Source organism: Tasmannia lanceolata, unplaced genomic scaffold, assembly GCF_043159265.1.
Source record: "Tasmannia lanceolata isolate RefF3 unplaced genomic scaffold, GAP_Taslan_0.1 ptg000024l, whole genome shotgun sequence".
Taxonomy (NCBI): Eukaryota; Viridiplantae; Streptophyta; class Magnoliopsida; order Canellales; family Winteraceae; genus Tasmannia; species Tasmannia lanceolata.
Genome location: NW_027518701.1, coordinates 7257501 through 7283504, shown reverse-complemented (window position 1 = coordinate 7283504; position 26004 = coordinate 7257501). Strand labels below are relative to the sequence as shown.

General features: G+C 37.3%; 2 protein-coding genes across 4 annotated transcripts in view; both read left to right on the top strand.

Moving 5' to 3' along the window:
• The first annotated feature begins 1078 nt into the window (after nt 1–1078).
• LOC143856969 (uncharacterized) lies at nt 1079–1639 on the top strand. Its single transcript, XM_077367251.1, has one exon. The coding sequence runs from the start codon at nt 1079–1081 to the stop codon at nt 1637–1639; it is 561 nt and encodes a 186-aa protein (XP_077223366.1).
• Nucleotides 1640–22629: 20990 nt separating this feature from the next.
• Nucleotides 22630–26004, top strand: part of LOC143857333 (uncharacterized) — a 16365-nt gene continuing 12990 nt past the window's right edge. The window contains exon 1 of one of the 3 annotated variants that reach the window (XM_077367757.1): nt 22630–22749. The gene's annotated coding sequence lies outside the window, so the exon portion shown is untranslated. Of the gene's footprint in view, nt 22750–22776; nt 22869–23149; nt 23290–26004 lie in introns of those variants that run through there. The other 2 variants (XM_077367758.1, XM_077367759.1) reach the window with 2 other exon arrangements.

The following is a 26004-nucleotide window of genomic DNA, read 5'->3' as shown; positions in this document are numbered from 1 at the left end:
TGTCTTACTTTCTTATTTCACTTTATTTCATATATAATTGTGCTGATGGATCCCTTTAGAGATCTCATCTCTTCCTCTATATTCCTTGGCAATGAACAGGTTCCTGATGGTCAAAATCATATAGCCGAAGCGACGCAAGGGAACATCGAAGGTATTTGAAGAACAATAGGAGATATTTACAAGTTGATAAATTCCTATTATTGTTTTTAATTGATTCATTTAGATAGGAGCTGGAATTAGGGGAGAGAAAAGGAGTCAAGATAAAGATGTAATCATGTACTCATTACATAGTGGAAATGTGTCTTTTCTTGTTTTTCCCTTACGTAATAAAACATAGCAACGAATTTCTCCAGAACATGGATTGTTTCTAACAATCAAAAGCAAGATCCTGTTCTTAGGGTCCCCATGCTCTAAATTAGAGATTCATTGCGGTAGTAGCTCCATTAAATACAATCAAGGATAGGTGGGAGCTACTCTGGAGCGAGTTTAGAGGTTCGATTATATGTTTGTTTATATCGTTTAGATTTGATCTAATGCTCCAGATTTTTTTCTTTTCATATCATTTATGTTGGAACATGGATATTTATTAATTTGAAAATCTATGCAATAGTGCGATGGATTAACTATTTTAGCAACAATGATGTTTCCAATAGAGTCATCTCTCTTGAGAGGTAAAAGGTTGTCCCGTTGGAGGGTTGCCCTGCTCTATTAAAATCATTGATGACAAAATAGATTATTTTAATCTTAGCCCATGCAACTAGATATAGTATGATTAAATAAATATAAAAAGGGGTTCTCTAATTTACCGGATATGTGTGGTTTTCTTAAACGTCGGATGCCCGTAGGCATAAGGGTTGAGATTACATACACATTGAAAGTACTTTAGGAAGTTTGTGGCATAAAAATATCGGATGCCTGTAGGCGTAGATATTTTTAGCACAAAGTGGTTTGAGACATGTGTATATTTATTGAATTGCTTTTCCACTGATAAGAGCAAAATTAAAACCTCACCTAATAAGTGCCTTTTCACATGATACAAATGTTCAAGTATTGGCTGCGCCTAGTGTTTTTAGTGCCTATGCCAAGATTCTCAAAGACTGTTTTGGATGGAAAGAATTATGAGGATTGGTGTCGTAGGATCATCATGGTCCTTCCCTTTAACAAATACAAGTTTGTTTTGAGTGAGGTTGCTCTACCTTCGTCTGGTCCTGAATCATCAACCCGAGACTGTGTCATTTCACAAAACTGGCATACTACAAATGAGTCATCTTTGATGTTCATGCAAAGTCTCATGAACAATGAACTCCAGCATTTGTACCTAGATTTCAAGACCACTAAAGATGTTCTAGACAGTTTGAATTCTCGTTTTGGCATAAAGTCAATCTCTCATATTAATTTTCTGTGGCAATCGTTCATCCATACTAACTTAGAAGAGGGTGGCAATGTTAATGAGCATATCCAAAAGATGATTAACTCAGCTCATGAATTGCGAGTTATGGGGAAACGGCTTGATAATGCGACCATCATTTCCACAATTCTAAGTTCTTTACCAAAGTCATTTGATGAAATTGGACGAATATATTTCATGTCAAGCTTCGATTGGGATATTGAAAACTTCATCCCAAGGATGGATGCATAAGTTGATCGACTTACCCTTGTGGGCACTGTTCGTCATTCTATGCAATTAGTTGGTGAACCTCCCAAACTAGCCCCATCCTCTAAGAAAGATAAGAAAAAGAAGAAGTTCCATCCTCATGCCAAACAATTCAATAAGTACCGGCCATTTTCTAACAAAGAAAATTTACAAAAGAAGTTTTCTAGAGAGTACAAAAGTCAAATGAATCAACAAGGTCAAGAAAAAAATGTCCAACAAGTCATCGACTGGGTCACATTGCAAAACATTGTTGGAATAATGGTTCATTTATATGTGATAAATTCTAGTTATGTAAAACCTAACTCTTGGTGGGATGACTCTGGTGTTATTGTCCATATGTCCTTTGATCAGCAGGGGTTCCAAAACCTTAAAGATGTTGATAGCGATGATAGTTTCATCCTTATGGGTAATGACGATAAAGTTGTTGTTAAAGGGATTAGAGACTGTCTTAAAGCTAGATGGTAATGAAGAGTTTATATTAAATGACTGTTTGTATACTCCTTTGATCCGAAGGAATCTTTTATCTGTTTCAAAGTTAGAAAAGTATAGTTTTGAGTTTTATTTTGGTAATGGAAAGTTTCTTTTGTGAAAAAATGGAAAAAGTGTCTTAGCTAGATTTAGACTAAACGATATGTACAAAATCAAATTGAATGGGGATCAAATTTTTCAAGTAGAAAAATCCTTAGTTAACCCAACTCAGCTTTAGCACCTTAGACTAGGACACCCAAGCAAAGAGAGATTGAGCAGGCTAATCAAGATTGGAATTTTGAAAGACCTGCCTAGAGAACTTCCCAGATTGTGAAGCTTGCCTATCAGGAAAAATGACTAAGCTTCCATTTCCCAAAGCACAAAGAAGTGAGGAGGTGTTGGAATTGATTCATACAGATATTTGTGGTCCTCTTAGTAAAAGATGCAAAAGTGGAGAATAGTACTTTATCACTTTATAAATGATAAATCTCGATATGGGAAGGTGTACCTATTACGTAAGAAGTCTAAAGCGCTAGAAATGTTTAAGAAGAATTATCTGTTTCAAAGTTAGAAAAGTATAGTTTCGAGTTTTATTTTGGCAATGGAAAGTTTCTTTTGTGGAAAAATGGAAATAGTGTCTTAACTAGAGTTAGACTAAACGATATGTCCAAAATCAAATTGAATTGGGATCAAAATTTTCAAGTAGAAAAATCCTTAGTTAACTCAACCTAGCTTTGGCACCTTAGACTAGAACACCTAAGCAAAGAGTGATTGAGCAAGCTAATGAAGATGAGAATTTTGAAAGTCCTAAGTCTAGAGAACTTCTCAGATTGTGAAGCTTGCCTATCAGGAAAAATGACCAAGCTTCCCTTTCCCAAAGCACAAAGAAGTGCGGAAGTGTTGGAATTGATTCATATAGATATTTGTGGTCCTCATAGTAAAAGATGCAAACGCGGAGAAGAGTACTTTATCACTTTTATAGATGATAGAAAAGTGTACCTATTACATAAGAAGTCTGAAGCGCTAGAAATGTTTAAGAAGTACAAATTTTGAGAGGAAAATCGTTTGGAAAAGAAAATCAAAATTCTGAGAACCGATAGAGGAAGCGAATATTGTTCTGACTTATTTCATGCCTTCTGATTTATTTCATGACTTATTCCACTACTCCTAGGACTCTCGAGTAAAATGGGATGGCTGAGAGAAAGAATCGAACTTTTATGGATATGATTAGATCCATGATGTCTGTTGCAAATTTTCCCACATCCTTTTGGAGTGAGGCCCTTTTCACAGCCGTCCACAATCTTAACCGTCTTCCTTCCAAATCCTTATCCTTAACACCCTATGAGATCTTCTATGGTCGAAAACCAAGTTTAGCATGCATCAGAGTTTGGGGATGTGTTTCGTTTGTTCTTGACTAAGATCCTTCAAGATAAGTTGTCACCTAGGTCTCGTAGATCCATCTTCACTGGCTACGCTGAGAACTCTAAAGCATATTGACTTTACGATCCTAAAGATAAGGTCATAATTGAAAGTAGAAATGTCAAGTTTCTTGAAGATAGGCTCAATATAGATGAAGAAATTGTTGGTGACAAAGAAGCCTTAGAAGATTTAACTGATACCCAACTAGTGATCAATACCCAATCACTAGCCACACCAGAACCATCCTCACCCAATCAAAAGAAGAGAAAGGAAAATCTCATTCCTCCTAGAAGAAGCACATGAACATGCACATGAACACATTTTACACCAGATTTCTACATATATTGTGGAGAAGTGTATACAATGGTCAAAATTGGCTTAGAAGATCCCCATAACTACGAAGAAGCAATTGAAAGTCTGGATGCTAATCTATGGAAAGATGCTATGAATGATAAAATCCAATCAATGATGAAGAATAATGTGTGGACGTTGGTAGACCCTCCACCAAGAGTCAAGCTCATAGGTTGTAAATGGATATTTAAATGTAAATGGAATTCTGAGGGAAAGATAGAAAAGTATAAGGTTCGTCTTGTATCCAAGGGCTACACACAAGAAATGGGTGTTGACTGTGATGAGACCTTCTCACCTGTTGCCATAATTGAGAATATCAGAGCTTTCCCTGCATTAGTTTCCTACCATGACTTTGACCTTTATCAAATGGATGTGAAAACAACTTTTCTGAATGGAAGTCTAGAAGAAAAATTTACATGATGCAACTTGAGGGATATGAAACAAATGAAAGAAAAGTATGCAAACTCCTTAGGTCCATATATGGTCTTAAACAAGCATCCAGGCATGGAACATCAAGTTCTATGAAACCATAGGTCAATTGGGCTTCATCTAGAATGAACAAGATCATTGTGCTTACTTGAAGAATGTGGGGGAAAAAGTAGATATTTTGGTCCTATATATAGATGATATTCTATTAGCAGGTAATGACATTGGACTTTTCATGGAAACTAAAACCTGGTTATTCAAATCATTTGACATGAAAGACTTAGGGTGCGTTTGGATTACCGGAATAAATAATCTGTATTGACTTACTATTCCAATTCTCCAGGTAAACGGAATGTCAAGTCTGATTCTTATATTTGGGTGATTTAGATTACAAATATGATTCTCGTGGTGTTGACTACAAAAGGGGAGGGACCTTCGTTTTGGCTTTTCTTATCCGGCAAAAAAGACAATGGAACGACAGCTACCTGAACTAATTCCAAACAGCAGCACCATGGTAACATGGTTCTACCAGCAATAAGGATTAATGATCATTCTCCTACAAAGAATCATAGGAAAATTTCCACGGAGCAAAGAATTGATCATATTGGAGAGGCAATTTTTGCAGAGTATTTTTTGCTCCAAGCTTTGGAGATGGTCATAGAGCTAGGGTTTTTGTTCTAAGCTTTGGAGATAGTCGCAGAACTAGCGTATTTTTTTGCAGAGTATTTTTTGTTCTTTTCCTTTGAGGAGATGGTCACAGAACGAATGTTCAAGAGATGGTCGGATAAACGATTTTGTGCGGTGGTTGAGAAGGAGAGGTAGGGTTGATGAGAGTTGTGGAGGGAGATTTTTGCATATTATTTTTTGTTCTAAGCTTTGGAAAAGTGGTTTTGCAGGAGAGAGAGAGAGAGAGAGAGAGAGAGAGAGAGAGAGAGATGTGGGAATCAATGAAACCCACCTCTCTTGGTGGGGTTTCTCTTTTCACCAATATTTCTGCCAAATGTTCCGACAGGGTCTTCCCATCTCAGTTCTTTGTGATACCCAAACGTGGGAATTGGGGAAAAAAGAATCGGATACCAATTCTTGATTTCGTTACGTGCGATCCAAACGCGCCCTTAGGGGAAGCTGCTTACATACTTTGGATGAAAATTGTCAGAGACAAAAGTATAAAAAAACTTAGCCTTTCTCAAGAAAGATACATCGATACGGTTCTTCCACGCTATGGTCTACAAAACAGTTTTGAGAGCACGTTTCCTTGTGATTCTAAGAGAATTTTCAATTCCGATGATACTTCAAAATATCCAAGTGAAGTGCTTGACCCAACTAAATTCTCTTATGCTTCAGCGATTAGTAGTATTATGTATGCAATGTTGTGTACAAGACCAAATTTAACATACATTGTGGGCATGTTGAGTAGATACCAGTCAAATCCAGGATTTGAGCATTGGAGGGGAATCTAATGGACTCTTAGGTATCTCAAGAGAACCAAACACAGCACATTGACATATCATTTTGATCATTTGGATCTTATAGGATATTCCGATTCGGATTACTAAGGTTGTCCAGACACATGCAAATCCACTTCCGGTTTCATGTTTGTTCTACGTAACGAAGCTATATCATGAAAGAGTAAGAAGCATGAATGTATAGCACAGTCTACCATGGAAGCTAAGTATGTTGTAGTCAATCAGGCCGCTAAGGAAGCTGTTTATCTGAAGCAGTTTCTTAGTCAGCTAGCCGTTGTAGACTGTGTTAAGAGGCTGATTAAGAAACTTTGTGATAATAATGCGACCATCTCAATCTCCCTGAACCCTAAATCATTTTCCAAAGTTAAGCACACTGAAGGGAGATTCAACTACATTCGAGATGTGATTCAAAAGAGGTTTGTTGAAGTTAATTGGGTTCCTTTTGGCTGATCCATTTACTAAGGCACTACCTATTGGAGTATTTTATACTCACATGAACAACTTAGGACTGTGACTCATATAATGTAAGGCCAGATGGGAGATTGTAAGATTTGGTGGCCTTATTTGCTCTTATTAATAAAATAATATTTTGGCAATTCAATAGTTGTGGCATTTAAAGAACATGCATGAGAATGCTTGATGGAAATAGAGTCGTTGGTAGCAAGTGTGTGTGCTACTTACCCTTGGACCACCTGCCACATTGGGATAAAGATCCTAGGGCAAAATATGGACAGACTAGGTATGGTCCTAAATGAGCTCAGGCCTATGAGAGTGATAGGGTTAACTCCCTTAGCGGCTAGTGACAGGCCAGTGCAGCCCATTTGAGAATTAGGATGATGTCATGCTTCTGATGCACCCCTGCACACGTTATGAGCAAGACATATTGAAGGACTTTGGGATAGGACTTGATAAACTTGGGAAGTCCCGGGGCCATGATTATTAGAGCCATATTTTTTGTAAAAATATTATATTTCGAAAATTTTTGTTTTATCCTAAGTTGCCCTCATATAAAAGATTTAATATGAATTATATTAAATATATATATGATTAGAACCATAATAGATATATAATTAATATTTTAAAAATAAACATGCCTGAATTTGTCAAAAATTAATGAAGAGGGCAAACTTGGGAATTGGAATCAAGAGGAGGGGCATAAATGACAAAAGTCAGGGGTGAAAAGGTAATTGGTTAATGATATTTATTTTGGGAGCATTGAGCACATGTGAACCACGTATTATATCTCATGTTCATTGTATGCACTTACTGTATACATGCATATGTAAAGCACATGTTGGATTTTTGGTTCAATGTATGCTCTTATTGCATACATGCACAGGTGCACAATTCATTTTCTTATTAATAAATCTACCATTAACCTATGAGAAATCAACTCACCCTTAACTTATAGCATTTATAGTTTCTTAACTCAAGAGACACTTTAGAACTCTATAAATAGCACGCCCCAAGTCTGATTTGAGATAAGTTTCATATGCTCTCTTGGGTACTCTCTCTTTAGGTGTTCTTGAGTGATTTCAAGTGAGTTTTTTTTAAAAGAGTTTCTTTTTTAGTTTTCTCAAGCAAGTTAAGTCCCTTATCCCTTAGATTTTCGTAGGCAGATTTGGTATTCAAGCTTTGGAGAGACACCCAAGTGCTGTAAAGTTGAGGATTGCAAAAGACTTCTGATCCTCTCCTATGTGTCTCACCATCGACGCCTACACAAGCTCTTCCAAAGTCAGTGGAGCAGGTGAATCGCTTATGGATGATTTGTAGATGGTGCTTTCATGCATCTTTGATTTGGTAAATAGATCTATTTGATTCAAGGAATTCTCATGTTATTATTATCTAATCTTGTCTTACTTTCTTGTTTTAGTTTATTTCATATATAATTGTGCTAATGGATCCCTTTAGAGATCACATCTCTTCCTCTATATCCCTTGGCAATGAACTGGTTCCTAATGGTCAAAATCATGGAGTCGAAGCGACGCAAGGGAACATCGAAGTTCTTTGAAGAACAACAAGAGATATTTACAAGTTGATAAATTCCTATTATTGTTTTTATTTGATTCATTTAGATAGGAGCTAGAATCAGGGGAGAGGAAAGGAGCTGAGAGAAAGTTGTAATCATGTACTCATGACATAGTGGAAATGTGCCCTTTCTTGTTTTTCCATTAAAAAATAATAAAACATAGCAAGAATTTCTCAAGAACATGGATTGTTTCCAATAGAAATTTCATCCAAAACCTAGCTAATTAATCTCCAAGGACCTATACTCTTACCTTGGGCCTAAGAAATAAATTGCGAATCACCTTCCACCTATAGTTTACCTTCCATCTGCTCCCTAAATATGTTCATGATGAGGTGGATATCCCAAACCTCAGCCTCTGTGGAGTCTGTTAAGCCAATCAAACCTGAAAACACATTAATGAAAACTCTATTGCTATATCTCTAGATACCCACCGGATTCCTGATTTACCGGGGTTGCCAAAGGAACAACCTTCAAACTTGAGTTTTAGAGTATTGGGGAAGGAGGTTTTTACAAAGTTGATGCCATCTTCTTTGCAGTGGTGCCTGACAAGATTGTCTTCCAATTCCTAATAACGCACTCAAAGCAGTAACTTCACAATAACCCCACAAGCTGTCGGTGATGGAGCCGTAGACTCGGGGCAAGCCACTTTATTTTGGTTGCTTTTGGTGGATCTCTTACTACTAGGTTGGATTGGATGTCAACCTATGGAGGCACCATATGTGACTATTGGACAAGCAGCAAGCGAACTTACGTGAGAGACTCCATTGCTATCTCTAGATACACACCGGATTCCTGCTTTACGAGGGTTGCCAAAGGAACAACCTTCAAACTTGAGTTTTAGAGTATTGGGGAAGGAGGTTTTTACAAAGTTGATGTCGTCTTCTTTGCAGTGGTGCCTAACAAGATTGTCTTCCAATTCCTAATAATGCATTCAAAGCAGTAACCCCACAATAACCCCACAAGCTGTCGGTGATGGAGCCGTAGACTTGGGGCAAGCCGCTTTATTTTGGTTGCTTTTGGTGGATCTCTTACTACTAGGTTGGGTTGGATGTCAACCTATGGAGGCACCATTTGTGACTATTGGACAAGAAGCAAGCGAACTTACGTGAGAGGGGCCCTCTCATGCCCTTATTAGTATAGGACAAGTGTTGCCGTTGCGCCCAAGCTTACATTTTCAAACACCTCTCCTCTCCAATCCTCGATCAAACTTGTGTTCCCCAGGCACTATGAAATGGGGGTAGCTTCCTTCGCCTATCATATGTATCGGTTTGGCTTCGTCCCGAACCAAGGAGGCATTCTGGCGGTTGAATTTGATCTTCTAAGCTAGAAAATTGGAGGAGGCACACTTATCCTAAAAAACTAGGAAACAAATAACTCAGCACTAGAGTTTTTCCTTGTTTTTTAGCCACTTCTCACCTTCTTTTCATTCGTGCCCTCCCAAGTCTCTCCTTCTCCTACTCGCCCTACCCTCTCTCACCAATTGAGAAACTAAGGGTGTGTTAGGCAACCATTCCAAAACCCCCTTTTCCGAATTTCTTAGGTCCGAGAAAGAGAAAAACAAAAGGATAGTATTCGTTTTAAAAGAAATTGGCACACTTTTCGGTGGCCAAGTCACTAATAACCGCAATTCTTTACAGCGACAATTTGTTGCTTTTGAGAATCCAAAAATGCAGTTTATCGAGTAGTATACCCGTCATTTACTCTTACGCCCTTTTCTTCTTCCTCTCGTCAAAACCTAGTTGAACCCTCGACAATGGCGAAAAGGGCGTCACTCTCTCTGCATTTTATTTCTTCTTTTTTGCTCCCATCTATCCCTCTCGAACCCACTAGGGTTGTTTCTCAAATTCTCAAGTTAGGGTTTCTCCCCGAACAATTATTGGATCATCATGTTCTTTTCCCCTTCTAAATTTTCCAACCTTGATTTGCAAGAGATTTAATCGGATCTACGACTTGGTGTCTCCACGCCAATTTAGTGCATTAATGTTCCAGATCGATGATTGGGCTACCCATTAGGTTTGCCTTCCCTTGTTATTGACTTATCTTAATGTTACGTACCTAAGATTAGCTGAAAGATCTTCTTGATTTCCTTAGTAGTAGATTTTCTTATTTCTTGCTATAGCTAGGATATTCCCCTTGATATTAGTTTCCTTTTATTTTTATCTTGTTTCCTAAGTATCCCTTAGGATTTGGGAAGTGTGGATTGTTTCCTAAATAGTAGAAATGTTAATTCTATAAGTATGTAATCTCTTTCTTTTTAACGCATGAATGGAAAAGTCAGGACTGTTTTAGGAGATTTGGCCATCTCGAATAAATGAAAGTCATGCTACCTGAAACCAGCGGATGGAGGCAGAGATTCGGTCTCTTAAGGAAGGCTACGAAGCGCACGGACGTATTCTTGAAGATATTCTAAAGAAGTTGATGGCCTTAGACAAAGTGGATGATGCTCCCGAAGCACCGCAAGTAAATCAAGGAAATCTTGGAGATGTGCAGACACATCTTCGTACCCTCCGTCTAGAATTTCCAAGATTTGACGAATCCGATCCAGCCGGGTGGGGCTTTAGTGCTGAACAACTTCAAAGGTTCATTAAAATGCCAAATGAGCAAATGGTAGATTTGGCATCGATCCATCTAACTGGGGATGCGATAACATGATTTTGTTGGATGGAGAAGAGCATGGGTGTAATGGCATGGTCACAATTCACGCATGCTTTATGTGCTCGGTTTGGGCCGCCCGAAGGGCCGCCCGTGTAATAACCGGTAAATATATATATATATATATATATATATATATATATATATATATATATATATATATACAAATAAATAAAAATGGCCTCATAGGTGGGTAATCATCGGCCATTACTCATTTTCCCCGAGTTAATCGGGCATGAGGACATCTGGCATAATGGGGCGTACGCGATTCGAACCCAACGCTGAGCGAGGATTGAACGGCTTCCTACCACTAAACCACCGTCCCAGATGTCAACTAAAAATGAGTAGATACTTACACATATTAAAAATTACCAATAGTCACTATTCATAATTACTATTCACAATAGTCACTGTGCAAGATTACTATGCAGAAATACTACGTAAGATTACTATGCAGAAATACTATGCAAGTTCACTATTGAGATAAACTATTCAAAATTACTATTCACAGTAGGACCCACCGAGTACTATTCACAAGCGGGTCCCACCAACAGTGGGTTCCACATCAGCGGGCCCCACACAAGCAGGTCCCACATCAGCGGGCCCCACACAAGCGGGCCCCACATCAGCGGGCCCCACACAAGCGGGTCCCACAACAAGCAGGACCCACAAATAGCGGGACCCAACGCCAGCGGGACCCATCACTAGTGGGAACCACTACCAGAATGACACACCGCAACCACTTTCATTAACTCATTGGTTAAGCGGGTCACTCCACAACCACTATCATTAATGAGTAGTTGCGCTTCACCGACGAAAATAATAATTAAATAATATTAATCATCTGTTACTATTCAAGCAGCCTTTACTATTCATTTATTTATATCTTTACTATTCCTATATTTTTGTAAAAGCATTTAAGAGAAGCATTTAAGAGGGTAGTTGTGAATTTAAGAATGTAGTATCTATAAATAGCGGCTCTCATTTTGTTATTTCGACAAACCCTAGTAGAGCTAAAAATTTAGAGAAGAAAGAGTAAGAGAGAGAGGAAAAAAGAGAGAGAGGAGAAGGAAAAGGAAATCCACTTCATCACTACCAAGGTAAGTCTTTCATATAGTATTTATTATGGGTAATATGGTTGGTTCTACCACCTATGTAAATAATAGGATAAATCATGCATAAGAGGCGATAACTCGCTATAGATTATGCAAGTTTTATCATCTTATTTGAACGGTGAAATGCTAGCATAGTAACCGTAAAGTAAACTTTAATCAAGGAAAGGCGAACTGCTGAGCATAGTAGCCCATCTTATTTGAACGGTGAAATGCTAGCATAGTAACCGTAAAGTAAACTTTAATCAAAGAAAGGCGAACTGCTGAGCATAGTAGCCAAGAAATAAACTAAATCAAAGAATGGTGAACTACTGAGTATAGTAACCTGTGGGGTCCATATGAATAGTAACATGTGGGGTCCACATGAATATTAGCATGTGGGGTCCACATGAATAGTAACATGTGGGGTCCATATGAATAGTGCATGCTGGGCCCCATGATTTTAAAAATTTAATAGAAAGAACACTGAACACAGGGAACATTATTTTGGACATAGATGGACATTACCTGGACAGAAAGGACACTGCCTTAAAACATGAATTTGATAAAATTAGAATATATTTACAGGTTATCCACTCTAAGGTGTAAGCTCAAACAAACCTGTGATCGGAAAACTATATGTAAGGGTTTTCTTCCATTGATTCTTTTTTTGCTATATGTAAGGGTTTTCTTCCATTGATTCTCTTTTACTATATGTAAGGGTTTTCTTCCATTGATTCTCTTTTGCTATATGTAAGAGTTTTCTTCCATTGATTCTCTTTTGCTATATGTAAGGATTTTTCTTCCATTGATTCTCTTTTGCTATATGTAAGGGTTTTCTTTCATTTATTCTCTTTTGCTATATGTAAGGGTTTTCTTCCATTGATTCTCTTTCGCTATATGTAAGGGTTTTCTTCCATTGATTCTCTTTTGCTATATGTAAGGGTTTTCTTCCATTGATTCTCTTTTGCTATATGTAAGGGTTTTCGTCAATTGATTTTCTTTTGATATATGTAAGGGTTTTCTTCCATTGATTCTATGTTGCTAGATGTAACGGTTTTCTTCCTTTGATTCTCTTTTACTATACTGGATGAAAGTATTTTCTATTCTTTGATTCTCTTTATACGCAATTGCCATAAGAGTTTCTATCATTCTGAGATCCACAACTGATGAGAATCAAAGGGGGATCCTTTCTTTCTGATCCCATTCCTTTCAGATAAATGACTTTACTGATAAAACTATAATTCTATTTGTATCCTCGAAACTTTTTTCCGTGAGATATGTTTATGTTTAGGGTTTATCTTGTGATACCCTAATTCTGAATATGGACTGAGTTATGATATGATGACGGGTGGACGCGTTATAGTCCTCCATGTGCACGTGGGTAAAGACGACTCTAGAGAGTGTAAATCTAGAGGATTATGAGCCGAGGTATGGCTATGAATGGGCCGAGATATGGCTATGAATGAAAGCATCTGTGCTTAATGAAGTCTATATATTCTTGATATCAAGTTCTGTAAGTTTTCTCTATACGTTTGGAAAGTATGTTGTGCTTATTCTTTCTTTCCATGTTTATAGTGTGAGATGTCCTATCTGCAAAATATCATGTTCTTATGAGCTTGACAATTCTACATCACTTGTTGTTTATACCCTACTGGGCAATTTGAGCTCACCCCTTTTTCCTTGTTTTATTGTTCCAACCCCCAGGTAAAGTATAGATGAGAGATGAGGAATGCTAGAGTTGAATGCAGAACTGTTCTAAAGGACAAATATGTTTTAAATATGTATCAACTATGTCTTGAATTAAGATGTAATAAGTTAGACCTAATTTCTGTAAACCCTCTAAACGTAGTTGTTGTATTTGAGATCTTGGGAATAATGAAAGTTTTTGAGAAAGATGATGTAATATTCTTCTACGCACAGAGTTGGCATTTCCAAAAATCTGGGGCGTTACATTTGGTATCAAAGCGAAGTTTAGTCGGTTTTGGAAATTATGATTCAAAAAGATAGGATTAGAATTTACCCTATCTAAATGTTAAGTTAGAATATGTTAACTATACCGCTAGTCGTTGGTTAATATAGAACTTATGTGTTATTTTTGACTTCTGTGATACTTCTGTATATAAATGCTTTTAAATATGAGTTATAATTTAGATTACTATGGAAGTGGGATATGATAGCAATGGATTTCGTTACGGGACTACCGAGGACTACGAAAGGAAATGACGCAATATGGGTCATCATTGATTGACTGACGAAGGTAGCTCTTTTTATCCCAATACGAGAAATTTTTTCCTTAGATCAATTGGCGAAGCTCTACATCAAAGAAGTAGTCCGTTTACACGGCATACCAGCATCCATTATTTCTGATCGTGACCCGCGCTTCACATCTAATTTTGGAGGAGTATACAAAAGCATTGGGGGACAAAGTTGAACTTCAGCACTGCCTTTCATCCTCAAACAGATGGTCAATCCGAATGGACAATTCAGACACTGGAGGATATGCTTAGAGCTTGCATAATAGACTTCCAAGGTAATTGGGACCAACACTTACCATTGGTTGAATTTTCTTATAATAACAGTTATCACTCTAGTATAGAGAGTGCACCCTATGAAGCTCTCTATGGTAAGACGTGTAGAACACCGACGTGTTGGGATGAGGTCGGAGAAAGAAAACTTCTAGGCCCAGAGTTAGTACAAGAAACTACTGACAAAGTACGTATGATCCAACAACATATGAGGACGGCTCAAATCAGATAGAAGAGCTACACCGATCATCGACGTCGAGACCTGGAGTTTGCAATGGATGACCGTGTATTCTTAAAAGTATCACCTTGGAAGGGTGTGATAAGGTTCGGAAAGAAAGGGAAGCTCAGTCCCAGATATATTGGACCATACGAAATACTTGAACGAATTGGACCAGTAGCATACCGTGTAGCTTTGCCACCAGCCTTGTCACATGTTCACAATGTGTTTCACGTCTCACTTTTAAGGAAATACTTGGCGGACCCATCACATGTACTGCAAACAGAACCAATGCAGTTGGAACAAGATTTGTCTTATGAAGAGCAACCAGTACAAATCCTTGATCGAAAGGAACAAATTCTTCGGACAAAAAGAATATCACTGGTGAAGATTCTGTGGAGGAGCCAAGCCACCAAGAAAGCAACATGGGAACCGGAGGAGGAGATGAAACAAAAGTACCCTCATCTATTTACTTCTTAAGGTACGTAAAATTTCGAGGACGAAATTTTTTTAAGGGGGGTAGAATGTAATAACCGGTAAAAAAAAAAAAAAAAATATATATATATATATATATATATATACAAATAAATAAAAATGGCCTCATAGGTGGGTAATCATCGGCCATTACTCATTTTTCCCCGAGTTAATCGGGCATGAGGACATCTGGCATAATGGGGCGTACGCGATTCGAACCCAACGCTGAGCGAGGATTGAACGGCTTCCTACCACTAAACCACCGTCCCAGATGTCAACTAAAAATGAGTAGATACTTACACATATTAAAAATTATCAATAGTCACTATTCATAATTACTATTCACAATAGTCACTATGCAAGATTACTATGCAGAAATATTACGTAAGATTACTATGCAGAAATACTATGCAAGTTCACTATTGAGATAAACTATTCAAAATTACTATTCACAGTAGGACCCACCGAGTACTATTCACAAGCGGGTCCCACCAACAGTGGGTTCCACATCAGCGGGCCCCACACAAGCGGGTCTCACAAAAAGCAGGACCCACAAATAGCAGGACCCAACGCCAGCGGGACCCATCACTAGTGGGAACCACTACCAGAAGGACACACCACAACCACTTTCATTAACTCATTGGTTAAGCGGGTCACTCCACAACCACTATCATTAATGAGTAGTTGCGCTTCACCGACGAAAATAATAATTAAATAATATTAATCATCTGTTAATATTCAAGCAGCCTTTACTATTCATTTATTTATATCTTTACTATTCCTATATTTTTGTAAAAGCATTTAAGAGAAGCATTTAAGAGGGTAGTTGTGAATTTAAGAATGTAGTATCTATAAATAGCGGCTCTCATTTTGTTATTTCGACAAACCCTAGTAGAGCTAAAAATTCAGAGAAGAAAGAGTAAGAGAGAGAGGGAAAAAGAGAGAGAGGAGAAGGAAAAGGAAATCCACTTCATCACTACCAAGGTAAGTCTTTCATATAGTATTTATTATGGGTAATATGGTTGGTTCAACCACCTATGTAAATAATAGGATAAAGCATGCATAAGAGGCGATAACTCGCTATAGATTATGCAAGTTTTATCATCTTATTTGAACGGTGAAATGCTAGCATAGTAACCGTAAAGTAAACTTTAATCAAAGAAAGGCGAACTGCTGAGCATAGTAGCCCATCTTATTTGAACGGTGAAATGCTAGCATAGTAACCGTAAAGTAAACTTTAATCAAAGAAAGGCGAACTGCTGAGCATAGTAGCCAAGAAATAAACTAAATCAAAGAATGGTGAACTACTGAGCATAGTAACCTATGGGGTCCACATGAATAGTAGCATGTGGGGTCCACATGAATAGTAGCCTGTGGGGTCCATATGAATAGTGCATGCTGGGCCCCATGATTTTAAAATTTTAATAGAAAGAACACTGAACACAGGGAACATTATTTTTGACATAGATGGACATTACCTGGACAGAAAGGACACTGCCTTAAAACATGAATTTGATAAAATTAGAATATATTTACAGGTTATCCACTCTAAGGTGTAAGCTCAAACAAACATGTGATCGGAAAACTATATGTAAGGGTTTTCTTCCATTGATTCTTTTTCTTCCATTGATTCTCTTTTACTATATGTAAGGGTTTTCTTCCATTGATTCTCTTTTGCTATATGTAAGAGTTTTCTTCCATTGATTCTCTTTTGCTATATGTAAGGATTTTTCTTCCATTGATTCTCTTTTGCTATATGTAAGGGTTTTCTTCCATTTATTCTCTTTTGCTATATGTAACGGTTTTCTTCCATTGATTCTCTTTTGCTATATGTAAGGGTTTTCTTCCATTGATTCTCTTTTGCTATATGTAAGGGTTTTCGTCAATTGATTTTCTTTTGATATATGTAAGGGTTTTCTTCCATTGATTCTATGTTGCTAGATGTAACGGTTTTCTTCCTTTGATTCTCTTTTACTATACTGGATGAAAGTATTTTCTATTCTTTGATTCTTTTTATACGCAATTGCCATAAGAGTTTCTATCATTCTGAGATCCACAACTGATGAGAATCAAAGGGGGATCCTTTCTTTCTGATCCCATTCCTTTCAGATAAATGACTTTACTGATAAAACTATAATTCTATTTGTATCCTCGAAACTTTTTTCCGTGAGATATGTTTATGTTTAGGGTTTATCTTGTGATACCCTAATTCTGAATATGGACTGAGTTATGATATGATGACGGGTGGACGCGTTATAGTCCTCCATGTGCACGTGGGTAAAGACGACTCTAGAGAGTGTAAATCTAGAGGATTATGAGCCGAGGTATGGCTATGAATGGGCCGAGATATGGCTATGAATGAAAGCATCTGTGCTTAATGAAGTCTATATATTCTTGATATCAAGTTCTGTAAGTTTTCTCTATACGTTTGGAAAGTATGTTGTGCTTATTCTTTCTTTCTATGTTTATAATGTGAGATGTCCTATCGGCAAAATATCATGTTCTTATGAGCTTGACAATTCTACATCACTTGTTGTTTATACCCTACTGGGCTATTTGAGCTCACCCCTTTTTCCTTGTTTTATTGTTCCAACCCCCAGGTAAAGTATAGATGAGAGATGAAGAATGCTAGAGTTGAATGCAGAACTGTTCTAAATGACAAATATGTTTTAAATATGTATCAACTATGTCTTGAATTAATATGTAATAAGTTAGACCTAATTTCTGTAAACCCTCTAAACGTAGTTGTTGTATTTGAGATCTTGGGAATAATGAAAGTTTTTTAGAAAGATGATGTAATATTCTTCTACGCACCGAGGTGGCATTTCCAAAAATCCGGGGCGTTACAGCCCGAAAGCGACGATCCAGGAGGAGCGCTATCAAAACTACAACAAACATAATCTATTCGGGAATATCAGTCCCAGTTTGAGTGATTGGTCAACCGAACTATACGATTATCGGAATCATTCTTAATCGAATGCTTTGTTTCGGGTCTTCGTGACGATATCCGGGCCGGCGTTAAAATGTTTCAACCGACTACTCTCTAACATGCTTCCAAACTAGCCTTGTTACACGAGGAATTATCTCTAGCTAGTGGTCGATACTCGTGCCCCCACTACCAAAACCATCGATGCCTACTCCTACGGTGGTTGCCCTCATGAAGGAAGGACCATTACCAGCAAAAAAATTAACACCTACCGAATTGATCGAGCGGCGCAAGAAAGGGTTATGCTATAATTGCGATGAAAAGTATAGCCCACTCCATCAGTGTCGAGGACAGTTAGTGATATTACAAGGATTTGGATTTGAGAACGAGGAAGAAGAAATAATACAAGTAGAAGGATTTTAGTCCTTGAGGACAATGACTCTTAAGAGGAAGGGAATGTTACTTACCCAAGATTAGCTAGAAGATCTTCTTGATTTCCTTAGTAGTAGATTTTCTTATTTCTTGCTATAGCTAGGATATTCCCCTCAATATTAGTTTCCTTTTATTTTTATCTTGTTTCCTAAGCATCCCTTAGGATTTGGGAAGTGTGGATTGTTTCCTAAATAGTAGAAATGCTAATTCTATAAGTATGTAATCTCTTTCTTTTTTAACGCTTGAATGGAAAAGTAAGGACTGTTTTAGGAGATTTGGCCGTCTCGAATCGGTCTGAGTTATTTCTTTCTCTCTTATTTTTATTTTTATCCAAGGGATCGTATCACTTAACCATACAAATGGACATGAAACCGGAATCCATTTTGCAGTCGCAGCTGCCGAACGCCATTATGTTGAAAAAACAGAAAAAATGATTCTTTAACTTGAACTTGCCAAACAAGATTCTGTTGTCAGAAGTACTCAAAAACATGGATTCTGATTCTTGGTTCTGGAATGAGAATCAAGAGAATGGTTGCCCAACACACTATAATTTTCATGCTGTGGAAATGATTTTTTAGGCACAACCTACTTACGATGTGGCCCATCAAATGGATGGTTTGGATCATCCTATGGCATGGGCCTGTCAAATGTATGGTTTGGATCATCTTATGGTGTGGGACTGTCAAATGGATGGTTTGGATCATCTTATGGTGTGGGCCGTACAGTACATTTTGAAACCCCTCTTTAGGGATTTGTTCTGCTCCACTAGTCGGTTAGGTAGCTGGACAGGTCCCTATAGCAGTACTCAAAATGAAATATTGTCTATAGTTTTGAGTATGATTTTAAAGAGCAATGATAGGTACAAGGGAGCCCATGCATACATTTGATGACGGAGATCCAACCCATAGCCCTTTTTTGGCTCTTTATGCAAGGGCTCCCTGGTCTATCATTGCTAGATTTTTAAATATTACAAAAATACCCCTCATAAATAGACATAAAAGAACAAAAATATGAAGATTGAAGCTCTTCGTTTGCCATCTGGGACACTCTTATCAGACTTTGGGGCTACGTCTAGGTCACAATCCAAAATAATTTTTGACCTTAAAATATTGGGAGTGATATTTCCCCCCCTCTGATGGCTATTTTCCCCCCTTTAATAGTTCTCTAAACTCAATCCAACGGTCCTCTTGCAGTCCACCTCTCCTAGATCTAAATCATCAATAAATGTACGGTGGAGATTGAGGTAGAGGTATTGGGTCACCATCGTTTTCACTCAATTGAAAATATCGCGATATTTTGTTTGACCGAGAAATTGAGATGCCTTTGGATTATTTTATCATAAATGGGAGCGAAGGCCAGACCTAGATTTGCGTCTACGTAATCAATTGTCGGGCGAAGGAACCAAAGGTTCTCTTTTTCACCACGCTCGACCCCACATGAGACTGTTGGAATCTTGAGTTTGAAATTACTAAAATATCCCTACCTCCAAACCAATTAACCTGATGATCTTAGGGCCTTGATCCATCAAGCTTCTTTAGGCTTACGCTAATAAAATATAAACAGTTGATTTTTGTTCTTATTTATCTTACACATGGGATGTCTATTCGGCTTGGGATTGAGGCCATCTTGAGGCCATCTTAGGTTATACCCCATGAGGAATCCTAAAATTGATCGTCACCATTGATTTCATCAGATCAGATAATTCTAAGCCCCTGATTTATCAAGCTTGTTTGGAGTTCCATTCACCGTAGGGTTTAAGAACGTAGTTAGCAAAATGTGATTCGGCAAAAAGAGGGGACGGTAAAAAATCGAGTTTAATACAGTAATGGTTCAAATAAATGTAGTAAAAAAACAGAAACACAAGAAAATAAGTTTAGAATTTTGTCATTTACAAAATATGATGAGAGTAAAATTGGAAAGTTTGCTAAAAAACGTGTTTAAAACTTTTAATGCGCATTTTAAACATGTTAAAAACGTTTGCCTAAACAAACATAGTTTTATTCGTTGTAAAAGTTTTAAACGACACACCAATAAATGGCCTTTTTAAAAAAAAAATGCCGTTTAAAACGGAATTTTGCTAAGAAAAGCTACACCGTTGATCAGATAATTCAGCATTGGGTTAAGAAAAGCTAAACCGTGATTTTTGCAGTGCTTATTCTTGCGCATGGGATGTCTTTAGGCTGATATTGTGCAATTATTAAAACATGGTTGTGCTGATATCATTTACCTTTAAAAATATAGTGTGACCCACCATATTCGAAGATCCAAAGGATTCGTTTATTGGGCCCGAGATAAAAATGCCAAGTCCGCAAAATCACCTCTATAGGATCATCCTAACTCACTTTTGGATGGGTTAGGATGATCCTATGGAGCCGATTTTTTGTATACACCCAATCTATGTAAGGGCCTTTCAAATGAATGGTTTGGATCATCCAAACAATGTGGGCCCACATGTGTTTGGGCCCTCAAGCTCATATAAGCTATATGAGCTTCAAGCTCACAATCATTTTCCTCATTATAGGAACCCCTACAAATGGGAAATATGTGTATTTTATGACTAAATTTTTATGACGTATTAATAGAGAGATGGCTTAAATTGTAAGGTATCTAATAACTATAAAGAAACATATATTCATGGTTGTTTAGCAGTAAAATAACCTGATAGTGGGTGCGTGATGGCACGGGTGGGATTAGTCTGAGTAGGGGTATGAATAGAGCTAGTCACTGAGAAGGATCCAAAAGAATGGACGAGAACAACTATAACTGATCCATTTCCCAATGTCTGAAATCATTTCAAATCATGACCATTACTTAGCCACAAAAGATGAAAATATCATTTCTATTTCTTGTTCACTTATGTCTATTCATGATGGATATTTTTTATAATATTTAAAAATCGAAGAATGATAGATGCAAGGGCTCCCTTTATGCAAGGGCCGGAGCAGGATCCTTGAATAGATCCACATCATTTTAAAAGTCGGTTGAGAAACTGGATTCGGTTGCACTTAATGGTGTTGATCCATTCAAAGGCCCTTCTTTAGCCCTTGCATAAAGAAGGCCCTTGCTTCTGTCATTCCTCTTAAAAATCCTACTCAAATCCACCAACAATATTTAATTTTTCCACTTTTTTATTTCACTCAATCCTATGCCCCAAAAGCGTGCAACATAAGTAGAACCTAGGAGACTTCGATGGTCCGATGTAAATGGATCTTGACCCAGTCTCAACAACATTCATTTTTTGAGCCTCTACTTAAATTGGCCGTGCTCTGAAAATTATTCCCACAAGGGGATCTTAACATGATTTTTGGAGCACAACCTATTTAAGTTGGGGCCCAAATAATTAAGGTTTGGTTCATTTAATTTGGGCCCACTAAGATTTTTTTGATGCACTTGGATTACGTGTGGACACATATAATCTATTTACTGGGGCCTACGCAATACATTTAATAACATAAAGAAAACTACATTTATTGTACATTTACTATTCTAATCAGATTTACAAGGCATTCAAATGCTTAAGAGAAATTTACATTTATTAGATTTTATAGGGCCTTAGAAGCTACTTTAATTTTTTATTAGATTTTGGGAAATGATATCAACAAAAGAGGACAGTGTTCTTAAGCTATAGCTTAGATAAACTTATCTAAGCTATAGCTTAAAAACACATGTGGCCTCACATTTTTTGGGGATCCAAAGTATTCATTTGGAAGGCCCTTCCATGGATAGGGTGTGAACAAAAAATCAGCCCTATAGGATCATTCTAACCCTACCATCTGTTGAGGGAAAAAATGGGCAGAAACATGGACACACAGTGTCTGTCCATTTTCCACTCCACCTTTGATTGGGTTAGGATGATCCTATAGGGCTGATTTTTTGTACACACCCTATCTATGTAAGGGCCTTCCAAATCAATATTTTGGATCTCCCAAAAATTGTGGGGCCACATGTGTTTTTGAGCTATAGCTTAGATAAGCTTAGATAAGCTATAGCTTAGGAATACTTTCAACAAAATCTTATATTGATAATTGAACTGACTCATTTTGCCTTTTATAACTTGAACAGTGGTCAAAGGTTACCATAGTGTCCAAGAAACTCTCACAAGCCAATAAAAAAAGAAAAGACAGCTGTGCAATTATTAAAACACAGTAGTGCCAATATCAGTAGCCTAAATTTTTCGTGCAATAATAAAGATACGCTAAGGACTACCTCAGAAGGCATTTCTCAGACAGGCTCTTCATGATAGAGCATCCACATAGGCTCAGATTTTGTCTTATTCTTTTCATTCGTCTGAGGTGGTGGCGAAATGGCAATGTTTCCTAGCAAATAGCATTAAAAAAAGGGTGTGATCGTGAATGAGCCAAAAGAAGGAAAAAGAAAAGGAAGAAAAAGATCAACAATGTTAATTCGTGAAAAGAGAGGGCTATTTTAGTAATTAAACTTTCCAAGAACCACCTTTATTACAGTTGTTAATTAGAGAGTTAACAAAAAACCTTGATTAGCAATTCCCAAAGCTGGAATTCAGAAATCATGACTCCCATATGCCTTTTTAGCGGACAAAACCAGAAGCCTCCAGCTTCCTGTCTGTTCTTCATATGACCCACTGATAAAAAACAAAGGTAAATACTCTCTATTTCTCTCTGTTTCTTACTTTATATCTCTTTTATGACATGCATTGTTTGTTTTCTTTGAATTTTGGAGAGTTTGGACTAACTTTTTGGATTCAGATCAATGTTTGGTAAGTGGGTTCTCTTAGAACCTTAAAACCAAAGCTAGGGTTTTGAGATTTAAGCCCAAAACATTGATGTATAACAGTACTATATGTTTCTTTTCTTTTTATTTTATTTTATTTTTAATTTTGGGACTTTTCTTTGAATTTACTTATGGTGAGATCTGGTGGGGTATGAGCATTTTTGTTGGGTTTGATGTTGAGTTTGATTAGAATGCAAGGTTAAATGATAATGTCTTGTCTTTTTTTTTATATGTTTAGTCTCTATCTATTTTTTTGGGTGGGTGGGTTTGAATGAGAGGGGAGTGTAACTGTGAAGCATAAGATGATTGTTGTTTTTTTGTTGGTTTTTTTTTGTGTTGAATCAAGATCTGGGTCTGGTGCTTTAGTATGGCATTTGGGTCTCTTTTGGCGTTGCGATTATTAGCAGGTTTTTGAATTTTTATTTGTTTGTAGTTCTTTTTTTTAATTACTTTGATGCATTTTATTTCTTAATTGTGGTTACTGTAATCTAAAATTTAAGGGTTTTTATTAGTCTTCCCTTACCACGGCACTCAGAAGCAGGATTTTGTTTCTTGTTTGGACTTTGGATTATGTGGGTGCATCTTTTAAGTTTGGTTAATTGTAATGTGGAGTTTGTGTCTAATTTGGCCTTTTGATTTTCATTTGAACAATATTTTGGTCATTACCTTTCCTTAGTCGATCAGTGTCAAATGTTTTCTGCAACACCTGTCACATTGCCTAATTTCGGCTTTGCAATGGTACTATATGTAACTTATGATCTGAGCAAATTGGTTTTGGTTTCAATGTCCTCTGTTCATTATTTTTTCTGTGACATTTACTACGATTTCTAGTTTTCACCTTTACGTTGAAAATGTGTAACACTTAGGGCATGTTTGGCTACCATGATTTTTTTTCTTCAATGAAAAAATGATTTATCAAGTAGTGAGAGAGGGCTAGGGAGGGTGGGAAATGAAGGGACTTGAGATCATATGACTGAGGAGAGTGTAAAAAGCGGCTAAAAAGCAGGGAAAAAATAAATTGTATTTTGATTAGAGTTGTTCTTTTCCTTGTTTTCAGCCTTTTCTCACACTCTCCTTATGCCCTGTCTATTCTCTCCTTCCACCATCCTCCCTGGCCCTCCCTCACCACTTGATAAACGAAAATTCCATGGAAAAAAAAAACCTTCATGGCAGCCAAGCCTGGATTGAAAGATTGGTAAATTTAAATGCAGGTTTCCTCCTTGGGATAAGGAAGACGCTGACAACAGTTCATAGAACTTTGGTGATGTCTAATTAGGCTAAATGTTGAATAAATTTTAGGGCTGTGATAAATCGACCCCCATATATCTTAAATCTACCCCCATATAGGGCAGTGCTTAGTAGTTAATAGTGGTTCCTTCGAATCCTTCTTTAGTTTTTCGCTTAGGGTTGAATCCTTCTTTAGTTTTTCTTGAAGTTGATGGTGGTTCCTTCGAAGGTTAGCCTGAAGGGTGTTAGTAGTTAATTTTGGAGTTATTTTAGATGGTTTTATGTATGTTTGATGATGGTGATCTTGACGATTATCCAAGGCAGTTTTATGGCGCAAATAGCAAAAGGAAATACTTGTCTATATCCAGAAGAACACAATCCATTAGTCCTGGCTTGAGAGACTCTGTCTTTCGCCTTGATTTTCCTTTCAAGATATTTTTCTTTGCTATTTCTCTACTTGGATTTTCATGTTTGCTTTAGGGTTTCAGATTGCTAGCTTGGTTTCGGTTACCAGAATAGAGTTAACCATACTTTTTGTAAGGCACAGGGAAGGTGTACAAAGGACTCTTTTAATCTTATAAAGAATGTTAGCTGATGAAAGGAAGAAAGAAGGAGGTAATGGGTAATTGCTTTTTGTACTATTATTTTGTGATTACTAGTTGGTTTCGGGTACGCCCCGTGCCAGCACTCTCTATTTAACATATTGTATCGCAGGATGGGACTCCTGGTCCCGAATGCCAGCTTAATATTAATGAAATATGTCAATTTTCAAAAAAAAAAAATAAAAAATAAAAAATATATATATAGCAGAAGAGAAATTGGAGAATTATTGTCCATTTAACACGTTAGTGTGGATGACTTTTACCGTTTTCTGCCCTCCCCACATATCTGTACATATTATCTATGTGAGGGTAAAAAAGGTATGAATGTTCGCTAGCCACCTTCTCCAAATGCTATGTCTCGCCCATCCTTTGCAATTGTATGTATTCAGAGATTTGTCTTATTAGATGTGATGAAAAACTGCACGGAAATACTATTTCTTGAAAGGTTGCTAGCAATAATAAGTAAAGAAAGAAGCTATCAATAATAATCATTACGTATTAAAGTTTGAGAGGGAAATTATGGACAACGGGTACCTGGATATGACAATTACGGAAAAAAACTACAAAGAAGAGGTATCAAAATATGACAATTACGAAAAACTACTTTTCCTTATTAATTTTTTGAAGATATTACGAATTCTGCACACCTGTAAAAATATTTACAAATTCCGGGCACCTTCAGACGAACAAAAGATTATGGAAAGCTCTATAGATTGGAGGGCTAGGATCAGCCTATGGAAATGATTTTACGGGCACAACCTATTGATGTTGTGTTCCATCACATGGACAGTTTGGATCAACCTATGATGTGGTCCGTACAGTTCTTTGTCTGCCCGTGCATCGCACGGGGTTTTTTACTAGTGTGTGTGTGTATATATATATATATATATATATATATATATATATATATATATATGAGGAATAAGATTGTGCGGTCGACCGCACCTAAGCTTAGGTGCGGTCGAGGGCCCAAACACATGGGTCCCACATTTTTTGTGCTGATCAAAACCATTCATTTGCAAGGCCCCATCATAGATAGGGTGTGTACAAAAAATCAGGTCCATTGGATCATCCTAACCCCTCCAAAAGTGGAGGGCAAAAATGGGCATATTTGTGGCAAATGGTGTCTGTCCATTTTGCCCTCCACTTTTGGATGGGTTAGGATGATCTTATGGAGCTGATTTTTTTAACATACCCCATCTATGTAAGGGCCTTTCAAATGAATGCTTTGGATCATCCTAACAAAGCGGGCCCACATGAGTTTGGGGCCCTCGACCGCACCTAAGCTTGGTG